At 38.7% G+C, this 27058-nt stretch overlaps 1 protein-coding gene across 1 annotated transcript in view; it reads left to right on the top strand.

The window, feature by feature from the left end:
- esama (endothelial cell adhesion molecule a) overlaps positions 1–26812 on the top strand; it is a 63117-nt gene extending 36305 nt beyond the window's left edge. The window contains exons 2-7 of the mRNA XM_084941555.1: positions 16972–17123; positions 19636–19828; positions 19933–20088; positions 20455–20577; positions 21476–21611; positions 22083–26812. Of these exons, the coding sequence (XP_084797681.1) occupies positions 16972–17123; positions 19636–19828; positions 19933–20088; positions 20455–20577; positions 21476–21611; positions 22083–22620 (1298 nt within the window). The 3' untranslated portion in view covers positions 22621–26812. The remainder of the gene's footprint in view (positions 1–16971; positions 17124–19635; positions 19829–19932; positions 20089–20454; positions 20578–21475; positions 21612–22082) is intronic.
- The last annotated feature ends 246 nt before the right edge of the window (positions 26813–27058 follow it).

Raw genomic sequence — 27058 nt, 5'->3', positions numbered from 1 at the left:
GAAACACAATCACCAGAATCTTGCGAGAATCACATCATAATCACGTGTTTTCCCACTGAGAAATAAGCCCGATTCCAAGAAAACTAATGACAGTTCTGTGTCCTGCTGCCCAGAGCTGAATATAAACACAGGAAATGCCACCTGGTGCGTGTGCATTTTTCAAAGTGACACTGATTAACCCAGGGAGGCACCACAGTCAAATACAAACCAAGGTCTGTTTATCAGTGCAGATGGCAGCTTAAGTGACATGTTAACTCCTAATTTGTTATGTGCAGCACAAGTTTCACATGGACTTATGGATCTTAGATTAATGCTTACTGTATTGTGTAAGTTGCACTTGCAAATTGACTGTTAGTGTACGGATGGAAATTTGCCCATAGGTTTCTTTTTCTCTGGGATTGTCCTGAAATCTGCATTTATCATCTTAGCTTAGCTTATCTATGTGGTGTATTTCTGGAAATTGCCATCATTCCAAATTTGGCTATTTAGACAGCAAGCAAGTGGCAAATTACCTGATATCACTGTGACATGCCCATATGGAAAAGAAATCGAAAAAACTTGCAGCACATTTGGCCTACTTCATATAGTGAATCATATAAGGCTTATATGATTTACTCATGAAAGTCGCCACTTTCTCATTACTTTCATATATTGTTTTAGTAAGTATCCAAAACATACAAGTTTCATTTATATAATTTTTCAAGGGATCTTATATCCGTTTTCACTCTTGTATGCTTTTCATACAAGTTCCACACAAGACAGATACAAACTTTATAAGATTTATATATTTAAACGTATTCAATCAGTAAGTTTCTACTCTTGGTTCACATAATAACAGTAAAGGGGGGAAAAGCTGTTTGCTAGGCATATGTACTTGTCTGTATTTCATCCAGCTGTACGCTCAGGGAGTCAGACAAGGACAAAGGTCCTAACATTGCCTACGTTGTGTGGAGAAAGGCATGTTTAATTATTGAAATACTGCAGTAGCATTTCTTGGAAAGCAAATAATTGTTTAGAGCTATAACAATAAATGTATTGTATCAAATATAAACAATACAAGCTTTTATATAAACAGTAACAGTTGAGCCTTAAGAGGTTTTTCTATTATTCTTTGTAAAATAGCATATGCTACCCTTAAGAAAAGGTCAGTGAGTCAAATGTGGGAGTAGTCCAGCAGCTGAGAGTGTGTTAAAGGCTGTTGGTGTCTCTGTGTGGACAACTTCCTGTCTGACCCCGAATACTGGACTTCACTTTAATGCTGCCTACCAAGACAAACAGACTAATCCTGGAATATAGCTACATCACAGCGCTATCAGGACGCCCAGCTTTTTCCTCCCTGCCATCATCCGCACAATGCAGAGGAAGTGTGTGTGTGTGTGTGTGTGTGTGTGTGTGTGTGTGTGTGTGTGTGTGTGTGTGTGTGCGCGCACGCGTGCACTTGTGTGTAGAGGTTGTATGCGAGGGGCTGTCTGTGATTTTTATAGATGTATATATAGTATATAGTGTATATATAGTAGATGATGAGAACTTTCCCCTCTTCTTCCGTAAAGGGTCATTTTTCTATAAAGGCTTATTCAGTTCTACAGTCGTTTTAATCAAAGACAGTGCAGTCATTTTACTCCTTGCTCCTTTTCCTCTTTTTTGTCCAAACTTGCAGGGGAATTGGAGTTCCATTGTTTTCTGTCACCAGATAAGAAGCACTCTTTCAGACTGATGAGACTGCCTTTTTTTATCTGCATATGTTTAATAAGAGCTTAAAGCTCAGGCCATTGGCATTATTTCGTAATTTTTCCTCTGTGGCCATTCCCACGATGCTTTGATCAGATGGAAGGAAGCTTCAAATTAACCAGAGCTGCCACTATTCTTGTTAAAGGCCTAGCTGCTTTCAAAAACCTGCACACCACAATGCAAAATAAGCACTGCCTCATAACATTAGAACAGGCGAATTATGTCTTATGTCACTATGTGATGTGCAGGAAACTGGGATTACAATGATTGGGTGAAGGGAAGGTGAGAGTTGTCTGTCTGTGTGTGTGTCTAAATTTCAAGATGTAAATTTTTGTTGTAAATGGTCTGTTGACCCATTTTCTGGCCTTTTTTTGCACATCGAAATCTGAGGCAACATTTATCTCTTTTTATTTAGACTATTAAATTTAGAGCTTGACATTTTCACTGGTCTTTCTTACAATAAAAATGAAACAGGATCTGTAGAGTTGCGCCAGTCACAACAACAGTCATCTCAAGGAGCTTAATAATAAAGTCTGAGTATTGGCTAGCTAAAATATGAAAAAGTCCAGCCATCCTGCAAAGTCGCATATTTGATAGAAAAATATAAAAATTAAATAATTTTACATTGGAAATTACAATAATGACAATTTGTGAATAGTAAAATACTTTTAGCATGAAGTTGTTAGTCACAAACATGAAGTAAATGTCATTTTCATTCCGCTTTCATGCAGGATTGAGCAAATACGACAACTGTACCACAAAAACAAAAATCTCAGTCCCAACAGAACAAAATACTGGAGTTTCCACATGGTACTCTGATTAGAATTCAGAAAGTCATTTATGGACTGGTTCTTATGTAGCACTTTTTTACTGAGCACGCAAAGCGCTTTATACAACTTGCCTCGTTCACCCATTCACACTCATTCATACAAACACTTTTTGTGCTTAGTATCTGACATTCACTCACATTCATACTGTGATGGATGTATCACAGAGCAACTTGGAGTTAGTATGTTGCTATCTTCATATTTTTATGTGAATATTTTTCATTTTTTAAGACACGAATCGCAACAATCTCAAATCTTTAAATGTTTAGAATCATATATTTGCATTCATTATAGACAAGTAACATAGACAAGACTTATGGTCGCTTGGATCTGCAGCTGTACTGTAAACAAACACTTCACCCCTCTTTGACCAGAATTTTTACCAGTACATCAGCTCCTTGGCTGGTAACTGGTGGGATACCAGCAGACTAGTGGATCAGAAGGCTAAAATTAGCTAATAATCTCTAGTGATTTAAGCTACATTAGCTAATGTTTTTCAGGCTATTTTGAGAACAAATAAAAAAAAAGCAGTCATGGCAACATCCCCACTTTATCAGAACAGTTTGAATTTTTGCTATATTCCAGTTAAAGTGTGTTTTAAATCTACATCACTAATTTGTGTCATGAAAATACCTGTGCATGTTCTTTCTGCCGCAGCCACCAAAGCCTTTTCATAGCTATTAATGAGAAACCAGCCTCTGTGTGAGCGCACTGTAACATCATGACCTCAACAACACATAAAACCTGTTTACATTCTATCACGTACTGTTGTAAACATACAAGAAAATATAACATTTGAAAATGATTCCATAAAATAATATACTAAAATATGTTATTATTAGTAGATTGCTGTTTTTAGGGGTGCTCTGGTCAAAACGGGTCTAAACTCGCCCTATCGCAACTTTTTTGAGATGTGTTGCTAATATCAAATTTAAAGTGAGCGAATGAAAACGGTCACATTTTTTTTGACATTTGAAATGTTTTACATTGTGTGTAAATGCGGATTTATGAGATTTGAAAACCCTTGCAATTTGTTTTTATTTACATTTTACACAACATCCTCACTTTTTTGGAATGAAGGTTGTACCAATTTAAAAATCACAGGCTGCCCTAAAACAGGTATGTCTTTGGCACTATGTGAGACTGACAGACACATGGGGAACATGCAAACTCCACGCGGAAGTCAAGGTGCAGATCGTTCATTTTTCCATCACATGTATCACAGCCGTGTGACAGACTGGTGACCTGTTGAGACTGTACCCGAACGTTTGCCCAATGAAAGCTGGGAACTAGCACTTTTAACTTTAAATCAAATAAGTAGTTAAGAAGATTGTGGATGGATGGATGGATGGATGGATGACCCTACCCTGTTCCTACATTCTATTATCATATATTATATGTAGGCAGTCACTTGCATTAGTTGTATTTGTTGTTGACAGTTGCTGGTTTGTGTATCTGTCACATGAATAAAAGCAAAGTTCCTTCAGTTCTGATGTAGAATCGAACCGAATTGATCAAACGCAGTGTGTGAATATGGTGTACATCCACTGGATAAATGATGATAGAGTAAAACGTAAATGTATTAAGTATGAGTGTCAAGGGTTCCAGATGTAAAGGCAGAAACTGGATCACTAGAATTCTTTTATGCAAATGACCAGTAACATCTGCTGACATTTAGCTGGTATAATGGTTATCATGTTGACATCAGGGTAAGTGTGCTGGCATACATACACAGTACAGCTGAGACCCTTCATACACATTTAGCTGACTCTGCTTTTTTACGATTGGCCTAATTAGAGACAATGGTGAATTGGTAAATAGATAAATAAAATCTTTAAATTTATAGATGATTTTGATTGACATTTGAATTTAAATTCTTTACATTTTGCATAAATATGCTTGTATTAGGGAATTCTTTTGGCAGACTGACATACTGCCATTAGGAGAGATATGACTTGTTACAACCAGCTTCTGATTCATTTTCCATTAGCCACCAGAAGGATTGTTTATGAAACAAAATCACATCAGAAGGGAAACATGTAAGAGCACATCTGATTGGCTAAAAGTTGCTGGTCATTAAAATGTTATCCGTACCCAAACATGACAAGCATGTCTACCATCTACACTGCTGCCAAGTTACAAGGAGCACTCACTTCTTCCAGATGTTAATTGGTTTGGCTCTCAAGGACAATGTGCAAGGACGGCGGAAGAACATATCAGCTGTGTCTCTTTGTAATTAGCAGTCAGCCCACAGGCTGAATAAGCATTCACTTTGCATCCCCAGATGTGTTTGTAGCTCTTTAGCAGACTGGAAGAGACCGGGATAATGGATACGTATTTTTGGTAGGTTGAAGGCATAAACATAAACCCTCCCGGCCTTTCGCTATCTCTGTTCTACCAATTAAGCAGCTGCCTTTGTCCTGCTCTCTTCTGTCACTCTCAGGGCATCCAGCTTTTGAGTGGCAGTTTGGTAGTTTGGCGGTTGAAAGAAGGAGACGACACATTCCTCTCTGCAGCAGTCCTAACATTGTGTTTCTCCTTTAATTATCCTGTGAGGAATGGCAGTCTCGCAGTTATCAGAAGATGAGCTCTGCCCCAGACTTTGGCCCTGAGCCCGTTGTGTGAATGAGAAGTTCTGTGTGTGTGTGTGTGTGTGTGTGTGTGTGTGTGTGTGTGTGTGCCTGTTTAGATGTCTTTGTGGGGACCAAAAATTGGAAGTTTACTATACTTGTGGGGACCAACAGCTTTATAGCCGTTATAGGGCCCAAAATCCCGATCCCTGCAAGTTTGAAGGCATTTTTGTGACTCATAATGTGGTTTTAGTGTCAGGATTACAATTAGGTTATGGTTTTGGTTTAGGGTTAGGCATTCATTTTTGATGGCTAGGGTGAGCGGCTAAGGAAAGTACTATGTCAATCAGATGTTTATTAAAGGGTTTATTAAACCCCCCAAAATATGACTATCCAGAGTTGGGACCAGGAAGCAGAGTTGCAGTCTTACACGCCTCTCTGCAGCTTCTCTCCTCCTGCTACCCCCCCAAAAACCCATCTCCATAGAGACTGTGTCAGCTTCCAAAAAGACAAAAAGCAAACTAAAAACCAGCAACAAACAACTTAAACATAAACAATCAAAAAGAAAGAACAATACAGTATCCACATCTGAACCAAAGAGTAAAACAGTGAAATGTGGATTATTAAATATTAGGTCTCTCTCCTCCAAGTCTCTGTTAGTACATGACTTAATAATTGATCAACAAATTGATTTACTCTGCCTTACAGAAACCTGGTTGCAGCAGGATGATTATGTTAGTTTAAATGAATCAACACCCCCGAGTCATTCTAACTACCAGAAACCTCGAAGCACAGGCCGAGGGGGCGGTGTGGCAGCAATTTTTCACACCAGCCTATTAATTAATGAAAGACCAAGACAGACTTTTAATTCATTTGAAAGCCTGATGCTTAACATTGTCCACCCCAGCTGTGAAACTCAGAAACCAGTCTTACTTGTTATCATCTATCGTCCACCTGGGCCTTACACAGAGTTTCTGTCTGATTTCTCAGACTTTATATCTAATTTAGTTCTGAGCTCAAATAAAATAATTATTGTGGGTGATTTTAACATCCATGTAGATGCTAAAAATGACAGCCTCAACATGGCATTTAGTCTGTTATTAGACTCAATCGGCTTCTCTCAAAATGTAAAAGAACCCACCCACCACTTTAATCACACTCTAGATCTTGTTTTAACATATGGCATAGAAACTGAACATTTAACAGTGTTTCCTGAAAACCCTCTCCTGTCTGATCATTTCCTGATAACATTTACATTTACAATAATTGATTACACAGCGGTGGAGAGTAGATTTTATCAAAGTAGATGTCTTTCTGAAAGCGCTGTAACTAAGTTTAAGAATATAATCCACCCACTGTTATCATCTTCAATGCCCTGTACCAACACAGAGCAGAGCAGCTATCTGAACGCTACCCCAACAGAGGTTGATTATCTTGTTAATAATTTCACCTCCTCACTACGTACGACTCTGGATACTGTAGCTCCAGTGAAAACTAAGGTCTCTAATCAGAAGTACCTGACTCCGTGGTATAATTCTCAAACACGTACCCTAAAGCAGATGACTCGTAATCTGGAGAGGAAATGGCGTGTCACAAATTTAGAGGATCATCATTTAGCCTGGAGAAATAGTTTGCTGCTTTATAAGAAAGCCCTCCGCAAAGCCAGAACATCTTACTATTCATCACTGATTGAAGAAAATAAGAACAACCCCAGGTTTCTCTTCAGCACTGTAGCCAGGCTGACAAACAGTCAGAGCTCTGTTGAGCCAACCATCCCTTTAACGTTAACTGGTAATGACTTCATGAACTTCTTCACAAATAAAATTTTTATCATTAGAGAAAAAATTACCAGTAATCATCCCACAGATGTAATATTATCTACAGCTACTCTTAGTACCATTGATGTTAAGTTAGACTCTTTTTCTCCAATTGATCTTTCTGAGTTAACTTCAATAATTACTTCCTCCAAACCATCAACGTGTCTTTTAGACCCCATTCCTACAAAACTGCTCAAAGAAGTCCTGCCATTGATTAATTCTTCGATCTTAAATATGATCAACCTATCTCTAATGGTCGGCTATGTACCACAGGCCTTCAAGCTGGCTGTGGTTAAACCTTTACTCAAAAAGCCATCTCTAGACCCAGCAGTCTTAGCTAATTATAGGCCAATCTCCAACCTTCCTTTCATATCAAAAATCCTTGAAAGAGTAGTTGTCAAACAGCTAACAGATCATCTGCAGAGGAATGGTTTATTTGAAGAGTTTCAGTCAGGTTTCAGAGCTCATCACAGCACAGAAACAGCTTTAGTGAAGGTTACAAATGATCTTCTTATGGCCTCTGACAGTGGACTCATCTCTGTGCTTGTCCTGCTAGACCTCAGTGCAGCGTTCGATACTGTCGACCATAATATCCTATTAGAGCGATTAGAACATGCTGTAGGTATTACAGGTACTGCACTGCAGTGGTTTGTATCATATCAATCTAATAGACTCCAATTTGTGCATGTAAATGGAGAGTCCTCTTCACACACTGAGGTTAATTATGGAGTTCCACAGGGTTCAGTGCTAGGACCAATTCTGTTTACATTATACATGCTTCCCTTAGGCAGCATCATTAGAAGACATAGCATACATTTTCACTGCTATGCAGATGACACCCAGCTCTATCTGTCCATGAAGCCAGATAACACACACCAATTAGTTAAACTGCAGGAATGTCTTAAAGACATAAAGACCTGGATGGCCGCTAACTTTCTGCTTCTTAATTCAGATAAAACTGAGGTTATTGTACTCGGCCCTGAAAATCTTAGAAATATGGTATCTAACCAGATTCATACTCTGGATGGCATTACCTTGGCCTCCAGTAACGCTGTGAGGAACCTTGGAGTCATTTTTGACCAGGACATGTCCTTCAACGCACATATTAAACAAATATGTAAGACTGCTTTCTTCCATTTGCGCAACATCTCTAAAATTAGAAATATCCTGTCTCAGAGTGACGCTGAAAAACTAGTTCATGCATTTATTACTTCCAGGCTGGACTACTGTAATTCATTATTATTAGGATGTCCAAAAAACTCACTGAAAAGCCTTCAGCTAATCCAAAATGCTGCAGCAAGAGTACTGACAGGGACTAGAAGGAGAGAGCATATTTCTCCTGTTTTGGCTTCCCTTCATTGGCTTCCTGTTAAATCCAGAATTGAATTCAAAATCCTGCTCCTCACATACAAGGTCTTAAATAATCAGGCCCCATCTTATCTTAATGACCTTGTAGTACCATATCACCCTATTAGAGCACTTCGCTCTCGCTCTGCAGGCCTACTTGTTGTTCCTAGAGTATTTAAAAGTAGAATGGGAGGCAGAGCCTTCAGTTTTCAGGCCCCTCTTCTGTGGAACCAGCTTCCAGTTTGGATTCGGGAGACAGAAACTATCTCTACTTTCAAGATTAGGCTTAAAACTTTCCTTTTTGCTAAAGCATATAGTTAGGGCTGGACCAGGTGACCCTGAATCCTCCCTTAGTTATGCTGCAATAGACGTAGGCTGCCGGGGGATTCCCAAGATGCATTGAGTTTTTCCTTTCCAGTCACCTTTCTCACTCACTATGTATTAATAGACCTCTCTGCATTGAATCATATCTGTTATTAACCTCTGTCTCTCTTCCACAGCATGTCTTTTATCCTGTCTTCCTTCTCTCACCCCAACCGGTCGCAGCAGATGGCCGCCCCTCCCTGAGCCTGGTTCTGCCGGAGGTTTCTTCCTGTTAAAAGGGAGTTTTTCCTTCCCACTGTCGCCAAAGTGCTTGCTCATAGGGGGTCATATGATTGTTGGGTTTTTCTCTGTATCTATGAAGCGCCTTGAGGCGACTTTTGTTGTGATTTGGCGCTATATAAATAAAATTGAATTGAATTGAATTGAATTGAAGATGTCCCCACAAGAATCTGAATGTGTGTGTGTGTGTGTGTGTGTGTGTGTGTGTGTGTGTGTGTGTGTGTGTGTGTGTGTGTAAAACTTGGACTTCTATTTTTATGAGGACTTGATGGGTTGCGGAGTGAGAATCAGAAAAAAAGTTCTGGATTATTTCTGCATATGTGTGGAGATTAAAGCAAAATGATAGTTTGGGAAAGAGAGAACATTTTTGCTATGAATAACCTTAGACTTTGATTGATGGATTTTTTCAGATGTTTTGAGGATACTGGACATCTTTACCTTGATTAAAAAAAACTCTCAGCTTGAAGTTAGTTTTCAGTTTCTTCCTTAAATTTCCTCTTAATTTATGTTAAAAGATTAAATAAGATGCTTGGACAGTGCCACTGTTTCTGTCTTTCTTCTCATCTCATCTCTTATCAATTATTCATGGTGCTTTTGTTCTTTTTGTCTGTAAATGTGCTGTTAATGTTGCACAGACTATGGATCTCAGTGGAACTAGCCAGACTATATTTGTGGACGGTGGAAAAAAACACATCTTTCTGTCTTGCTGAGCATACTGTACCACATCTTCAGAGCTAAAACTGTTCAGTCAGTATCTGTAATTACCGTGGTATGATGTCAAAGCATTATTTCAAGTTTAAAAGCACTGGGAATACTGATACAATAGTTGTCTACTGGTTTGTTGCAAGCCTAGTGAATTAGTGAGTTATTGCTGTCTTCTATAGCATTTCTTCATGGCCAGGTACAGTGCACACTGCCCAGTTCTGCTTTTTTGATTTTCTTTTCTTAAAGGACCATGTAAAAGTGAGGATATGTAAAAGAAGAAGAGAAAGCACTTTCCTCATGTCTTATAGCTGTTATTGCACGATATGACAGAATTAGTGTAGAAAAAAAAGATGTCTAAGATTGTTTAAGCACTATTTTATGATCTATGTAACTAAAAACCTGTTTGCAGCATTATTTGAATGCATATATTTATGTTACCGTAGTTTTTGCACTATAAAGTGCAGTTAAAATCCTTTAATTTTCTCAAAAAACGACAGAGCGCCTTATGTATGAATTCTGGTCCTGGACTCTCTGGACTTGTCAGTATTGGTCATTTAATACCATCATCACCCCTTTGATTTAAACATTCCCATAACTTGACTTGGAAAGTTTTGGAAAGTGACATAAGGTAGAAAAAAGTCTTGTAGTAGACGTTAGTGGTATTGTTATGTGTCAAGCACGAACAGCAACAACTTATGGTCAAAGCATCAGGACATTTTCTGATGCAGGTATCCAAAACAACCTGCAGGCCAGTATTTAGACATCTGTTAAACAACAGGTACTAAGATGAACTTGGGGACTTTCTCAAACGTGAATGCAGCAATTCTACAGGTTTTTGTCCACTGGGTTGGTTTTTTTTTTCGTGTTTTGGTTTTATTCATTTCATCAGGCAAGGCAAACATGAAGGATTTTCACAGGATGACCTTCGGTCATCAGGACCTAGACCATCTGGTTCTGTTGATCTTTAAGAGTTTTCCTCCTACTTTATAGATACAGGAACCACCAATCCAGCCTCAGATCTACAGAAAGTGGTCCAAGCCTTATCAGGGGAGGTTTATCTCCATGAGAAAGAGCACGTCATTGCATCTCCACCCATCCTCCAGAGACAGGGTTCAGTGGCAGTGGTGCTCCATGGAGACATCATTGCCACACTGTCATCTTCATCCAAGATCATATGCTCTTTCTTCTTATTCTCAAATCTCTTAAATTAGCTATTTCTCCAAGTTAGACATTAAGAGATGTATTTGATGGTAATATTGCAACAGAGACATCACTTATGTTTGACACCATATCTTTTTATTCCGTAGCTCACTTGCTCACATTTTAACCAAAGCAGCTGATAAGATGCTGACAGGAAGCAAACGACCCACTCCACCCATCTTTTCAGCATGAAATACGTTAGTTAAGGTCATCCTCATCAAAGCATGGTTTCCGCTTTATCTACACTGAGGTCTGCTGAAGTAAACAGGGATCAGTCCGAAGGGTTTCCTGTAATTAGCCAATTAGCACACACAGGAACTTGAGCATAGCACAGTATTTTCATCAAAGCAACAACTCTGGCTCTGAGATTACATTGTAATCTAAATTAGTGACTCCTGTTCTGCTTTTGAGTTTTCAAAAGCAGAATGGGAGGCCTCTCAGCTCCCAGTTTGGATTGTAGAACACTTTGGTATACAGAGTTCATGGTTCACTCAACAAAGCAAAGGGTCACCAGCAGAGATGGGCAGTAACGCGTTACTGTAATCCGATTACTTTTTTCAAGTAACGAGTAAAGTAAGGGATTACTATTGCAAAAAAGGTCTCATGACAATGACATAAGCGAGTGCGACGTTCGTGGCAACAGCTGTGTGCAGATCAACAATGCGGCAGAGAGTATGAGCGTGCAGCGTTTAAAGCGTGGAAGTACTGACCTTACTTTGAGTTTGATTCCGTAAAAAGTGACAAAAAACATTAGCGTCCGCTGTTCACTGCGTGGGAGGAAAACTTCGCTTTACAGCGAAAAAACCCCTTAACTTCCGAGCAAGCACCGAGTGCGCTACCACGGAATGGGAAATTCAGACAAACTCGCGGATTCTTCCACTGACCGCTGCAACTCACCTGCACCAGGGCAAACATCCGCCTGCTATACAGGTGAAAATAGAGCAACAGGACTGCTGAGTCTTTTATTTATTTATTTTTTGCTGTGTTTCACTTGCATTTATTTGAAAGACTGAGTGTAAACACAAAAAAATATTTTATTTTATGTGCTGGAATGTGCAGAAAATAGGTTTAAATGTTAAACAAATTTCTTCCAGTCAGAGAATGTTGCATATAATTTAATTTTTGCTTGATGCATAAAGTTAAAAGATTAAAACTAATAAAACAAGTTTTAAAAAGAGACTTTTCCATTTGATTACATTTTGTATGATGGATTCTGCAGAAAAAGTAGAATTGGGCTGCAAGATCTATTGCTTTATTACCTATTCAGGTTGCAAATCGTGTTTTTAAAAAGTAACTAAGTAATTAATTACTTTTGAAAATAAGTAATCAGTAAAGTAACGGGATTGCTTTTGGGGGGAAGTAATCAGTAACTAATTTTTTCAAGTAACTTGACCTACACTGGTCACCAGTCAAACCTGGGTCCCTGCTTTCTGGCCATGTGGTTACTTGCTCACCCACTGAGCTAAACTGGCACCCAGTAGCTTCACTTTCATTTCATCTGTCCAAGGGACATTTTTCTAGAAGTCTCATTGTTTGCAGACCTTCTCCCATGTTCTTCTTAGAGAAGAGTCTCTCCCCTAACTAGCAACTCACAACCAAGACGTTCTAGTTTTGTCTTCTTCTTGTTATTCTGAAATTAGGTTTCTGTAGTGGTATCAAGAATGGTTGGAAGGACATTTTGCACAGTTCACTATTCTTGATAGTTTTTACCCTTTCACTGTGGTTATCACCAGCTTTGCAAGTACTGCAGAACTATAGCACTTATTACACTGGGGGACAACAGTGTAACTCCCACTTTTTTCCTAATTCAAATCTACCCTGTAATTATGTCTGTCAACTCCATATCCAGCTTCCAAAGTGGTATCTCTACATATAGTGAAGAAACTGTTACTTTGAAAGAGAGAGATGAATAAAAGCTTCTCCAGCTAACCATAAAACACCTTGTTATATCAGACTTAGTGAAATAGCCCTATTAGATCCAGCGAGACCTATCCAGTCCTCATTACGCCCTTCAGCGAACTCGCTCCCATCTGCCCTGCCATCAGTCACCAAGGAATATTTAAAAGTAATTGTCATGAAGCGAGCAGAATAGATTTCAGACCTGCCACAGAGGGAAAGATTATGCCTCACTGACCACTTTAAGAGTAAATCTCAGTGGCCTTGTTCATTTCTCTATTTTTTCTGCCAAGTTTTTTTTTCTATACATGTTTCATCTTTTTTTTTCAATGTAGTATGCTCTCATTGGAATCAGGAAGGATTTCTGTCAGAAAATCTTCTTAAAGCAGTACTTGGCAAGATTTTGATGGGGAAAAAAATGCCCATGTGATCAGACTAAATCATGAAGCGCAGCTCATCCACACTAATGAGGAGCTGAAAATTTGGCCTGTTTTCCCCCACTGAAATGTTTGTGTCTGGGTTATCCCTGTTGGGAAGTCTTGTATTCCAGAGTCTTACCGCAAAGATTTGAAAGGATTCCGGCTAGGTGTTTTCCCAAACTTCTTGGCTTAAAAAGTGAACTTATCCATTGCTGGAGTTTCTAATTTGTGTCAAATAGAACAATTTCTGCATGGGCACACTATTCTCTGATCTAGTTTTACATCTATTCTAAATATAAACATTTCAAGATCTCTTGTTGCTGTTTTAGCTTTAGTAAAATCTTCTTCATCCCAGAGAGTCTCCGTTTCTCTTCCTTCCCTTCATCCAATCTGTGAGACATGCAGCAGCCTCTCATTGGGCTCCCTTTAAGCTTATAGCAATCATCAGAGAGCCACTCCACAGTGACTCATTGCATTTATATTTAAGCCTCTTTCTGTCATCTCTACATGTCCACTGATCCAACCATCCATCAGTCAGCACCTCTACAAACAACAGGCCTATCTCACTGCTGCACCAAATCTTCTTAGGGCCTAAAGAGCCATTGACACAATGGATCTCTGCTTCTCCTTGTTTTCTCCTTTCACCATTTTTAGCAGCATTTATTCTTACGCTAACCTTCCACATCTTCCCTTATTTAGTCTATCTTATGGCTTCACTAGTGTGATTCTTTGTTAGAAGCAATGTTCCCAAAGGAGCATAGCCCACACATTCTCTCATCACTGTCACTTATCTACTCCATCTCCACAGTGACTGAGAAACTGATACCTACACCTCCTCTCTATAGAGATCTCTTTACACGGTGCATTGTTGCCATTCACGTTTCACCTGTATAATTTAGAGCTGGAGAAGCAATAAAGCACAAGAGATGTTCATTAGTCCAACAAGTCCAAATCCAACAAGATATTTTGCCAAATCTGTGATGCTTTAAATTGAGCTTTAAATGCTATAAATCAGAATAATTCAGCTTATAATGGGTTTCAACTGTGTAAATTTCTATAGCTTTTGGCCACAGGGGGGCGCTCCTTGCTCAGTGCCAGAGACTGTCTGTTGAAAATAGAAAAGCTAAATACTGTAATGAAATAAGCAACTCTGTGTCCACTACAGAAACAAACCTGGTTGGGTTTATTTTGTTTTTATCATCAGCAGTCTAGTTGCATATAAAGTCTGTGTTTCAGTTCTCAAATAATTTTTTGAGAAACAATTCAAAATTCAAATGAATTTTCTGAGAATTCATTTGATTGTGCAGTTGCAATAATGGCAGTTATTGATTAACAGTAGTTCTAATTAAACATTTGACATCCACAACATCATAGTGCTGTTTTTTAATATTATCTGTTTGATAGTTTTGTGTTTCTGTTGCTCCAGAGTAGCCATAATGCAGTTAATTGACCTTAAAAAAGCCCAGATATTCAGTACATTATTGCACAATGCTGTATAAAAAACCTACAATCAATATTTTTTCTGATGTCAAACTATTTCAATTGTTAGGACTTTAATAACTACAAGTCACGTGCCTTGACCTCCACCCCTCTGCTTTGAATATTTAGCCACCACAGAAATAGTGAGTTGTTTCAGGTAATGGTTTGCTTGGGAAGCCTCTTGTTGATTGGACTTGATTACATCACTTCCTTTACATGTAAATAGTTTTGTTGCGGTAACAACTGTGGCATCTAAATAATGGTACTAATTAGCAGGAAGGTACTGCTGTGCAGTGAAGAAAGCTAATCCATAATGCATGACTTGTATTTGTGTATAAACAGCTTGTTTCAAATGTCTATTTGAAACTATAATGTGGGGTATGAAGAATGTTTGTCCTGTCAATTTTTATAATGTGCCTACGCCTTTCAAATTTCAACATAAACCACCTCGAGGCAACTGCTGATGTGATTTGTTGCTATATAAATAAAACTGAATTGAATTGAACATGCCATGGTTCTAATCAATACACACAAACATACAGTGCACTTTAGACTTGGCAGCCATGTTCCAGGTGCTCGTGTCCTTGTGACAATTCACAACAGCCTCATGGCAATTTATATTATAAGGTAAAGCCCCTACAATCACTCTGTGCCCTGTGAGCAAGCACTTGGTGACAGTGGGAAGGAAAATCTCCTTTTTAACAGGAAAGACCTCAGATACAACCAGGCTCATGGAGGGACAGCCATCCATTGAGATAAGTCATGGGCAAGGGGAAAGAGAAGAGAAGAGAGTTCCCAGTTATTAAATACAATAGTGGTGTATAAACACACAGAGAGTGGAAAGAGATGTGTGAAGAAGAAACGTAAAGCGCCCTCAGCAGCCTAACCTTTGCAGCATAAATAAGGGAAGGTTCAGACTCATCTGATACAGTCCTAACTAAAAGCTTTATCAAAAAGGAAGGTTTTAAGTGTATTTCAAAATTAGAGCGCACATATGCCCTTCATCTAAACTGGGAGCTAGTTCCACAGGAGAGCGGCCTGATAGCCAATGAAGAGCAGCTAATATGGGAAAAGTCCAATTAGTACTCTTGATTCAAACCACTCCAGTACAATCCCTTTAATACTAACAGTGTGTTTAAATCGCTGTAGTAAAATACTGTGGTCAACAGTATCAAATGGACAAGCACTGAGATGCTTGTCCATTGATACTTTTTGACCACTGTCAAAAAGTCATGCTCCAGTGTGTGTGTGTGTGTGTGTGTGTGTGTGTGTGTGTGTGTTAATTTATATTGGGTTCACATACTTTCTGCATTTCTCTGTTATGGGTCCCTGAGAAAAAAAGGTGAGATATGTGGTTTCTGTTGACTAATTCCATGATTCAAACCACCCTCATTTTGTAGGAGAGACTGACATTCCCCTGAGAAAACCTTTGATTACAGTAAACACAAATTATGCACAGTCGGTGACTGAGGTTTATAGCCTCTGTCATTTATTTGTCATATTTATCAACTACTTAAATGAACACTTTAACTAATAAAAAACGTGTCACATATAAATATGTAAGCGAAAACCTTGTTTTTTTCTGATTTGGTTGTGTGTGCTGCAGATGTGTTTTGGCTCTCTGCTGCCTCTCTGTGGTCATAAATAAACATTACATTTCACTGTGATAGTGCTCTCTTTATTCAGCTTGATTTCATTATCACTATTGCGTTAAATCCAGATAATGCACAAGTTCATCTGTGATAACATCTGTGGTAATGTAACATTATAAACTGTGTAAGAAGAGCCGCATGCATATAAAATCATGGATACGGTTTTAATAATGTCCTTGAAGCAAACTTTTTTCTTCAATGGCAATTATTAAAAAGAAGCTAAGCAGATCCTCATTAATCTTATAATATCATTCTGCTTATAACCTTTTTATTATAAAAAATATGACATCAAACATGAAACAGGCATGAGAAACAAAGAACAATCCAAACATGTTTCCTGCTGCACCTTCAACTGTACAGGTAATGATTCAGAGTCAGAATTCAATTCAATTGAATCACAACATTAAGGCAGTTTATACTGTAAGATAAACCCTGCAGTATTACATAGAACATTCTAGCAACTGGAGCAAGCACTTGGTGACAGTGGGAAGAAAAAAACCTCTTTTAATAGGAAGAAGCCTCTGCTCTGGGAGGGACGGCTTCTTCTTCTACCAAGTCTGGTTGGCTGTGAGGGGGGCAGACAAAAGACACACTGTCTGAGAGACAGAGATTAACAATAGAAATTAATATAGAGATTACAATTATTGATTACATGTACAGTGGTGTATAAAAGTAATAAAAAACTGTGATTTTTACAGTGTGTTTTTTCCCTTTCTTCCTTCATCCAGGCATATGGGCCAACTTTTTAATACCCCTGAAAAATGGAGAAGTGATCGAGGGTCAGTATGTGGAGCTGCAGGCCCGGTACACTGGCAGCAACCCAAATTCCAAGAGTATCGCCTGGAACTTTTTGATGCCTAACACCAGCCAGATGAAGATGGTAAGGAAACAATTATACTTAGGTCTAATATATATTAAGCCAAGACAAGAAAAGACTTAAAGGTTTCTAATACTACTGTGCTGTGCAGATAGATGATCCAAAAGGAGGATCACAATCAAATAGATTTAGGGGAAGAAAGAGAACTCAGGAAGGGAAAGGATACAGGGGTTTTTTATTATTTCCCTTAGTGTCTCACCTTACTTTACTCTTTACAGGAAGAAACATTCATTAAATGTAAAAAGATTTTCACTGATAAAAGAACAAAACTTAACTGCAATCTATTCAGAGTTGTATGTGTTTAGACAAGATAAAGTGAGCAATTCCCCTCTGACAAATTGTTCAATTTAATTGTATTTTATTTATACAGCACCAAATCACAACAACAGTCACCTCAAGTCACTTTATAGTGTAAGGTAGATCCTAAAATAATACAGAGAAAAACCCAACAATCATATGACCTCCTATGAGCAAGCACTTTGGCAACAGTGGGAAGGAAAAACTCAGGAAGACTTTTAACAGGAACTTTTAACAGGAAGAAACCTCCGGCAGAACCAGGTTCAGGGAGGGGCGGGGCCATCTGCTGCGACCAGTTGGGGTGAGAGAAGGAAGACAGGACAAAAGACATGCTGTGGAAGAGAGACAGAGATTATTAACTAGAAATAATATGTATATAAACACATAGTGAGCGAGAAAGGTGACTGAAGAAGAAATACTCAGTGCATCATGGGAATCCTCCAGCAGCCTCAGCATAACTCAGGGTCACCTGATCACGCCCTAACTATACTACTTTAGCAAGAAGGAAACTCTAAACCCTAATTTTAAAAGTAGAGATAGTGTCTGTCTCCCCAATCCAAATCTGGTTCCACAGAAGAGGGGCCTGAAAACTGAAGGCTCTTCCTCCCATTCTACTTTTAAATATTCTAGGAACAACAAGTAAGCCTACAGTCTGAGAGCAAAGTGCTCTAATGGGGTGGTATGGTACTAATTATGTAAGTAACTAAAATTTGACAAAGTGATATTTTTTCCAAACTGCTAATATATGTTTACTATGCATGATATAATAATAGTAATATGGAGAAAATAATTGTCAAGAACCTATTGTGCCTTTTCCAGCTCTTGGTTTTGTTTTTGAATGCTATTAGAGTTGCTTGGCATCATTTGTAGTTGAAAGTAATCATAAATACCAATGCATGAGTTCTTGGTGCAGCCCCTCAGTTCATCTTCTCTCTTAAACAGACAGTTTTTGCTCCTCACCGTTGTTACCTTTAAGGTAACAGGCGATGATGCTTTTAGATCACTGTGGAGTGATTTTGGCCCACTCTTCTTTGCCGAATGGTTTAATTCTTTCACATTGGAGGGCTTTTGAGAATAAACGGTCTGTTTAAGGTCTTGCCAAAGCATCTCAATCAGATTTAAGTCCGGTCTTTGACTATTTTGATCACTCCAAAACCTTCATTTTTTCTTTTGCTGCTATGTTCTGGATCACTTTCCTAGTGCATAACTCAAATGTAATTGAACTTCAGAATACAAGCTGATGGCAGGAGATTTTCCTTCAGGATTCTCTGGTATAAAGCAGAATTCAAGGTTCCATCAGTTACAGCAAGTGATCAAGGTCCAGACCATCAGATGACTAGATTACTCAAAGAAAACAGATTTTAATCTAAGAACATCTTTACCTTTTACTGTAAATGATGCATCTGCCTTGAACCGTTCTTGTTATACTGTATTTCAGCCCCTTCCACTGCAAAGATACATATGCTGGAACTAGGTTTTATATCAGGCTTCTTTTGTTGTGTTTTGTTTTTTATTGTACAAGAGCCATATTCGTTAGAATGTAGTATTTATCTAATACTACAGACCTGCATAATTTGTGTTAATTAAATTGGAGAGAATGAGAGCTGAGAATTTATAGATCAGGTTCAAGAACATTAATATTACTGTTTAATTTGGCCTTATAGGTGGAAATGTGAAGGTTAGATTTTATTTTATTCACAACTGAACATAGAAAACATGTCCAATGTTTAAACTGAGAACGTACCTTTTTAAAGTGTGGGCTGTGAGTCCGCCGTGCACTGTTTATCTCACCTGCCGATATGCGTCATGTATAGTTGCTTTGGAGGAGGCTGTAAAACTTTGTGTAGAGTCCAGTAAAGGTTGATGAGTCAGTGAAGCTCACTTCTGTCCAATGTCAGTGATACTAAGGTGAGTTGTTGAAGATGTCCTGAACTTTTCTCTCTGTAAGCACTGCTGATTTTACCAGTGTTAGTGAAACTTTCTTTTCTTTGAAGTCTTGCACTTGGACATTTAGCAAATAAATCTCTGGAAATGTTTTGGATAAATACAAAGTCCATTGCATCACTGACCTGGATGTCAGTGACACAGGTCAGTGATATCTGTTATGCACAACTACTTCTTCTTGTGCTTTCTTTTATGTACTAAAAGACCCAAAAAAAACCATTTTTTAATCTTCTTTTTGTTTCATGTGACGCTTGCTTTCTGTCCTTCTGTCCAGATCATCTCCTACACCGACAACACGGTGAAGGTGTTTGACGGACAGTTTAAGGGCCGTGTCGGATTCCTACATCAGATGCCATCATCAGATGTGTCGTTCTACATCAACAACACCCGGGAGTCCGATTCGGGAAGCTACATCTTTCAGAATGTTAATGATGGTATTACTGAAACGGTTACCCTGGATGTGAAAGGTAAGAGAAATTCACCAGTTGCACAGCTGTACTTCTCAGATTCACTGTGAAACAGTAAAACAGAAAATCTTGTAATAAAACATTACATAATCCTCTCCCCTCAGTCCCTCCTTCTGTTCCGAAGTGCTCTATGACAGGGAAGCCAGAGGTAAAAGGAAATGTTACTCTGATCTGCATGTCCAGCTCTGGGAAACCTATCCCTTTGTACAAGTGGAAGAAAACCAGCCCCACCTCTGAGGTCTTCTTCTCACCCATGCTCAGTGAGTGCACAGCAAAAAAACACAAAGAGTCATTGTTTGCTATAAATGTGAATTGTTGATAGAAAAAGCAGCCTGCACACCGTCTTTTGGGATTGTCACTTAGCACATCTTTGAGAACTGTTATTGAATGGCCACTGACAACCCATTCTTGCTCGTAAGGAAGCATCTGATTGGTCGAGTTCTCTAATAGCATCTTTACTTTTCAGTATGAAGCACTCGCTCCTGTTTTGTTTGAAGAGTAGATCTGTCAAATCATCGCGTGTATTTGTAGACTAATTTTGTGTTGTTGTGTGTGTGCATATACATGTGAAATAACGTGTCTTCATGTGTGTTTGACTGTCTTTTCCATGTAAACTACGGTTTTAGATGAGAAGACTGGCACTCTGAAGCTGAACAACCTGAGCAGCAACATGTCGGGGAAATACGTGTGCACAGCCAGTAACACCGTGGCAGAAAAGACCTGCGAAATCGACCTGCACATTACCAACTGTACGCAGCAAGTGTAACCCTGGTTATGGTTTATTAATAAAAATAAGTGATGAAAAATAGTAATGGACCACACATTCAGATACACTATTATCAAGCATGAACAGCGAGCATCGATGTAATTAATGATTCCATTCACGCGTCTCAATTATTTCTGTTGGACACGATCATATCCTACTAATTTCTTATGACTGCTGACACGTCATAAGAAAACTAAATGAATATGCAGCGAACTTGCTTACATATATATTAAAATATTACAAATATACAATAATTTAGCAAAAGTATCATTATAAACCCCTATCACTCATGACTTACACAGATTCAAAGTAAAAAACAAACCCTGTTTGCCAGACATGTTTAACGTTGCTAGCATAGGGCTGTGACATTTTACATTGTAACCATTAGCTTAGCTGACTTTTCTATTCAGTAACTAAGAAAATTATACTTTTGTCAAAGTTGGCTGAATTTGTCTTACTTTAACATGAGTCTGGACAGCCAACCATGCCCAACACAACCTAGCATCCTGGGAATATATAATGTTGCAGAAGCCTGAAAACAATGGACAGCGGTAAATTAGTGATCAACATCTCAGCATTATTGTAGTGTCTTTACATTACAATATAAAGCGCCTTGAGGCAACAGCTGTTGTGATTTGTCCCTATATAAATGAAACTGAATTGTAGCTTGAAACTGATTTGCTAGGCCACAACACAACTGGTCACCTGATTCGTCCATCTCTATGTCAAACAGAAAGGACATCTTTACATGACTCAAATATAAAACATTAATCTGCTTTTCTAGCCAGTGCTGTACAAGTACTATTGATTATACACAAAATGAGGTAATAAAAGTGTTTTTAAATTCTTTGAGATAGTAATTGTATGTTCTTTAATTCCAGCCAATAAAGTGGGGGTGATTGTTGGTGCCACAGTTGGCTCAGTGGCTGGCTTCATCTTCCTCCTTTTTGTGTGCCTCGCTTTTGTCTTCGTGATAAGGAGAAGAAACAACGAGGATGACTTGGCCAATGAAATCAAGTGAGTCAATGTGGCTTAAATGCAAGCAGAATTTTATCATTTAAAATTCGTAACAGCATCTCAGCTGGCCAGCAGATCTGAACCAGGACCCTTTTGCCACAGTGCTAAACAGTGTCAGTTCAGGCAAGTCACAAGTCTCAGCGTTGGTAGATGAAGTTCTTGTTGCTGCTGCTTTGAATCAAATCAAGTTTAGTCCTTTGCAGATGACCCAGGTTTTACTTTTGACATGTACCAATTGCACAGGAATGCACATTTTGATCTTGCACATTTCTCAAACTAAAGTGATTCTATCACACCTGTTTAAGAAGCCTGTTTTTCAGATTTAATTTTCATATCCTGTAATAGCAGAAACAAATTACCATAGTTGATTTAATGAAGTACTCCATTTCAGTGTCACTGTGAACTAATTATGCATTTCTAAAAGTAATCTACACGTCACAAATAAGTAATCCTGCACCTCGATGTCTACAGGGAGGATGCTCAGGCTCCCAAGCGTGTGTCATGGGCTAAGAGCGGCATGGGTTCTGACATCATCTCCAAGAATGGCACCCTGTCCTCCATTGCCTCCAGCCCACACCACAAAGAGTCCTCCCATCACCACAACAACCACCACCACCACCTGCAGCAGTATCCACAGCGCCCCCCCTCAGACACTGCATCCATCATCACCGCCACAGGCAGCAATGCCGGCTATAGACCGTCCCGCCACCAAGGGGCCTCCACTCCCACCCATTACAGCTACAACAACAACACCACCCTGCCACGTGAACAGCCATTGTCCCCCGAGGCCGGCAGCAATGGCGGTTCCATGCCCAGACCCGAGCGCTACACCCAGTTGCCTCAGGCACAGGCGCTGCCGCAAACGTACAACCAGCCCCGGCTGCAGCTCCAGACCGCTCCCTCCCCGCCACCACTACCCACCTCCACCATCATGGCCTCCAACATCTCCCGAATGGGAGGAGTGCCCATTATGGTTCCTGCACAGAACCAGGCCGGATCTCTAGTCTAGCATGAGCTAAGGGAATACTCTCACAAAGGGTCAATTGCTGATTTTTCAAAGGGACTTTAATATTTAGCAAAGAATTCAAAATGAAAAGGTCATTTACTGATGCCAACAAGCTCTCAGACACACTGTTTACTTCCTTTAAGAATACTTACTTATAGTTCTTTTGTACTCTGTATGCACTGTACACATTTGAAACTATGTATAGATATGATTTTCATACATTTGTCCAGTATCGTCTTTTCTACTTCATGGATTTTAATGTTTTCATTTTTCATATTTAGATTTTTAAATGTAATTTCTTCCAAACTGTTTTCCTCCTGCCATTTATGAACCGCAGCTGGAACGCCGTGTGTGCTAATCCCACGGACAGAAAAAAAAGAGCACCAGCATGCTACACTTTATCCATTGTCTTTATTTAGAGAACCTACCTGAAGGACTCATAGGTCATTACTGTTTAAGAAGGAGAATGTTGCTCATAAACACTGGGTTTAATCTATGTATTATTAACTCTATTTCAGCACCAGACATCAAAAGACAACATAATGTGTTGTGTGATAAAGTTTGCCCTTGCAAAGTATCCTAATCCCTTTTTTTTGGCTTTGCTTCTGTTGGGTTTTCAACTTGCTTTCAAAATGCTTTTAAACTCACTTCTTTAAATACAGATGAGCAAAAGCTTCTGATAATACTGAGCTCTGTTTAGGACTGCAGAACAGTAAATTTGCTTATATTCTTGACTAGTACTAATAACCAGTGTTGGGGAAGTTACTTTGAAAAAGTAATTAATTATAGTTACTAGTTACTTCAAAAAAGTAACTGTTAGTAACTGAGTTACAATATTCTAAAAGTAATTAATTACTTGAAAAGTAACTATTGCGTTACTTTAAAAAAATGTTTAACCCTCTGGGGTCCAGGGTATAATTGCCCATTTTAACCACTTCTGATTTGACGTCAACATTTCACCTTTAAAAACTAATTACTTTGCCTTGTTTGGTATCATTCTTTTCAGCACAACCTCACGTGTCTGAATTTACAGTTGTGTTTTCATTTTGACATACTGTAATAATACAACTGATCTAAAATCAGACAAAAAACATAAAATCAGAGTAGAAAAGGTTGTATTTTTTACTGTAACAACCACAAACATGTTCAATGAATCATATTTCATAACTTTAAATGCAAATATAAATTGTCAATTTTAAAATCCTATGCACAAGTTTTGCAAACAACAACGTTATTTGCATCCATTTACCTTTTACCTTGATTTTTTAAATTACCATTTCAAACTATTTACATAACATCAGCTGTTCTGCATTCAATAAGATGCCACACAAATTATTTGTGCCACTCCAAAAAAATCATTTCTGTCCACTATAAAGGAGAACATCACAGCCTGATACCTGCAGGTCTGACAGCAGCAGGCGTATCACTCCTGTTTCTACCTGGAGACAGCAGTCACCTCATTGTTCTCACACACAACACAAAACTATCCACAACACTACACACTAACTGCACAAGACAACACATTAACTACACACTCCAAACACGCTAAACGTCACAAATCTCTCACATCTCAAAACTCGCTCTCTCTCTCACTCTTTTTCTGCTGTCTCTCTCTCTCTCTCTCTCGCCGTCACTCCTAAAACTTCCCGGGTTTTTTTTGTTTTTTTTGCTCATAAGCAGAGAGTGCTCGCTGCGCTGTCCTTAGACAGTAAACATGACGAAACTATTGAGGAAAAAACGCCGCGTATATATTGTTTATCATGACTCTGGTTTTACGTGGCCTATCAACACAATTTATAAACTGGTATATATCACCTTGTTGCTTTGTCTTTAAGTGGTCATGTGATTGGCTTACCACGACTACTTTATTCTTCCTCAGTCAAACAGCAGCACTCATGTGATTGTTTTGCCCCCTTAGCTCCAGGTGTTGTGCTAGACAGTGATCATGATTACCGTCCGCGGGAGCGCGCGCAGCTGCTTAAAGCTGTAGCGTCCAGATAACTTACAGGCGTCCAGATAACTTACAGCTACTTCCATGCAACTGATATAAGATGCGGTAAGCTGAACACAGCTTCAATCGTCTGTTTGTTGAAAAATAGTAACGGAGCGCATTTTCTTGTTAGTAACTGTAACGGCGTTGTAACGATAGGAATAGTAATTAGTTAGATTACTCGTTACTGAAAAAAGTATCGCCGTTATTCCCATCACTGCTAATAACTAATCATTTAAAGTTGCCTGCAGCATTCAAATTGTAAATATGTGAATTTTGGGGGGTAATTGGTAGCACGTTGTTGGGTGCAGCCTTTATGGACAACAGAAACAGGGGACATGTTTGCCTTTATTACCACTTTGTGTTGGCATTCTTTTGTAACTTAGTCATCATCTGCGTCATCAGCATAAATTCATTACATATATTCATTATTTGGACCTGTTCTTCTAGACAGGCGCAGAGAGCTTATAGCATTAGAGAAAGACACCCGGTGATCACACAGTCCCGCACAGTGAGGATAAAGCTCTCGCTTTTAACAAGAGGGAGTAGGAGCAACCTTCTTTGACCAGTAGTGCATCAAGAAACTGAAAAAATATATAACCGGCCATCTGCCACAACCCAACCAGTCGCGGTAGATTGACGCCCCTCCCTGAGCCTGGTTCTGCTGGAGGATTCTTCCTGTTAAAAGGGAGTTTTTCCTTCCCACTGTTGCCAAAGGGCTTGCCAAAGTGGGTCATATTACTGTTGGGCAACTAACAATAATATGACTTTCTTTGTATTATTTCTCCGTATTATTGTAGGGTCCACCTTACAATATAAAGCGCCTTGAGGCAACTGTTGTTGTGATTGGCTGTATAAATAAAATTGAATTGAACTGAAGATCAAAAAGAGGCCACCAAATATATCAGCTAGCAGCAGAGCACCACTATGCATCACATCGGGATTAGAACCATAAGGCAGGTCTCCTTTCAAAATGGTCCACCACACTTCAGTACTTATGTATTTAAACTCCTTGGAAAAAAAATTGTGGATATACAGTTATGTAGCACATCTGACAAATGTCTATAGTTTCTTTACTTGAGTATATCAAGTATTCACATTCTACTAAGAAATATTTGGGGAAATGTTAACAAGCGTAAAGCGCACGAAAGTCTGTTAAGAAGCCTCGAGATACATTGTTAGGTCAGCAAATTTGAGCCATTTTATCAAGCTTCATTTAAGCTGATGGAGTTTTTGGCTAAAAACCTAAAGACTCCATCAACATTATTGCAGGACCATCAGTCTTGCACTACAGATATTCCTGGAATCTCGACCTCTTTAGACTTTCTTCGTGCACCTTGGAAGTTAACAAATGTGTTTCAGTTTGCTTCTAATCTAAAACGAATAAACTAGATTTGGTTCAGAAACTATTTTCCATTTCCAAAATGTGTGGACATATTTTGAATAAAAACTGCTGTGAGGGAGGCACTGTTTTGTAAAAATCACATTTGTAAGAATGTATCCAAATAGCTAAGGTCATTTTAATACACTGAATGATTCCAGAACTTCTTTTCATTAGTTAAGAACGAAAACTATTTATTATGTTTTTACATGTTAGCGCTATTTGCAATGTCTGTTGTTACTGAATATGATTTAAATTTGGAAAAGAGAAGAAAGCGTGGTCACATTCTGCTGTAGTGTAATTACACTGGAGCATATGTTTGTTATTTAAGCTTTTGGTTAATGTGCACAGATATTTTTACAATTATTCTGAGATGAAGGCTGATGAGGTTGAAGGAAAACATACTGTAAAAGCATCTCATGCAAACCACTTGAGAATATAAGCTCAAGACTAAAGCCAAGATTTCATGAGGGAAGTTGAAAGAAAAGAGGAAATCTGTTTGCTGTGCATTTAAGACTCTGTGTCCTTTAAAAGTGTACATTATGGACATTCAAATGTATTCAACGCAAGCCTTTATTTTTATATTGTACATGTATAAAAAGCACATTAAGAAAAGTGAAAGAAGTGCTCACTATCACACTGAGTTATAAACCAGTGTGGATTGTATAACTGCTGTGGACAAATTGGTGGCCAAACAAATATGCTTATTTATACAGACGGCCTAAACTGTAGACAATAATGTGCAGTGTGCACTTGTATCTTCCATATTTATGTTCATTGAAAATGCCTTGTATTATATTTTCAATTAAAATTTAAAAAGATCAGCTGTTTGGGAGTTTTGTTTTTTGTTTTTTTCTTGTTTTCCAAGTTTTACCAATTTTGTCTTCTTGGCGAGCTTGTAGAAGGAAGGAAGGATTGATGACTGAGCTTGAAAGGACACAGGGTTTTCCTTTGGCGTTTTTTGTTAGAAAAAAGCTGACAAGGATCTGTCATTAAACAATCCAGCACCAAGAGAGGACCAGCCACTCCTTTAAGTAGCGGTTCAGGACAATGTCATCACAGGCGTGTGG

This window comes from Perissodus microlepis, chromosome 10, assembly GCF_051167445.1.
Source record: "Perissodus microlepis isolate ML-2025 ecotype Zambia chromosome 10, ASM5116744v1, whole genome shotgun sequence".
NCBI classification, from domain to species: Eukaryota; Metazoa; Chordata; class Actinopteri; order Cichliformes; family Cichlidae; genus Perissodus; species Perissodus microlepis.
This window is presented reverse-complemented; position numbering and strand designations above follow the sequence as displayed.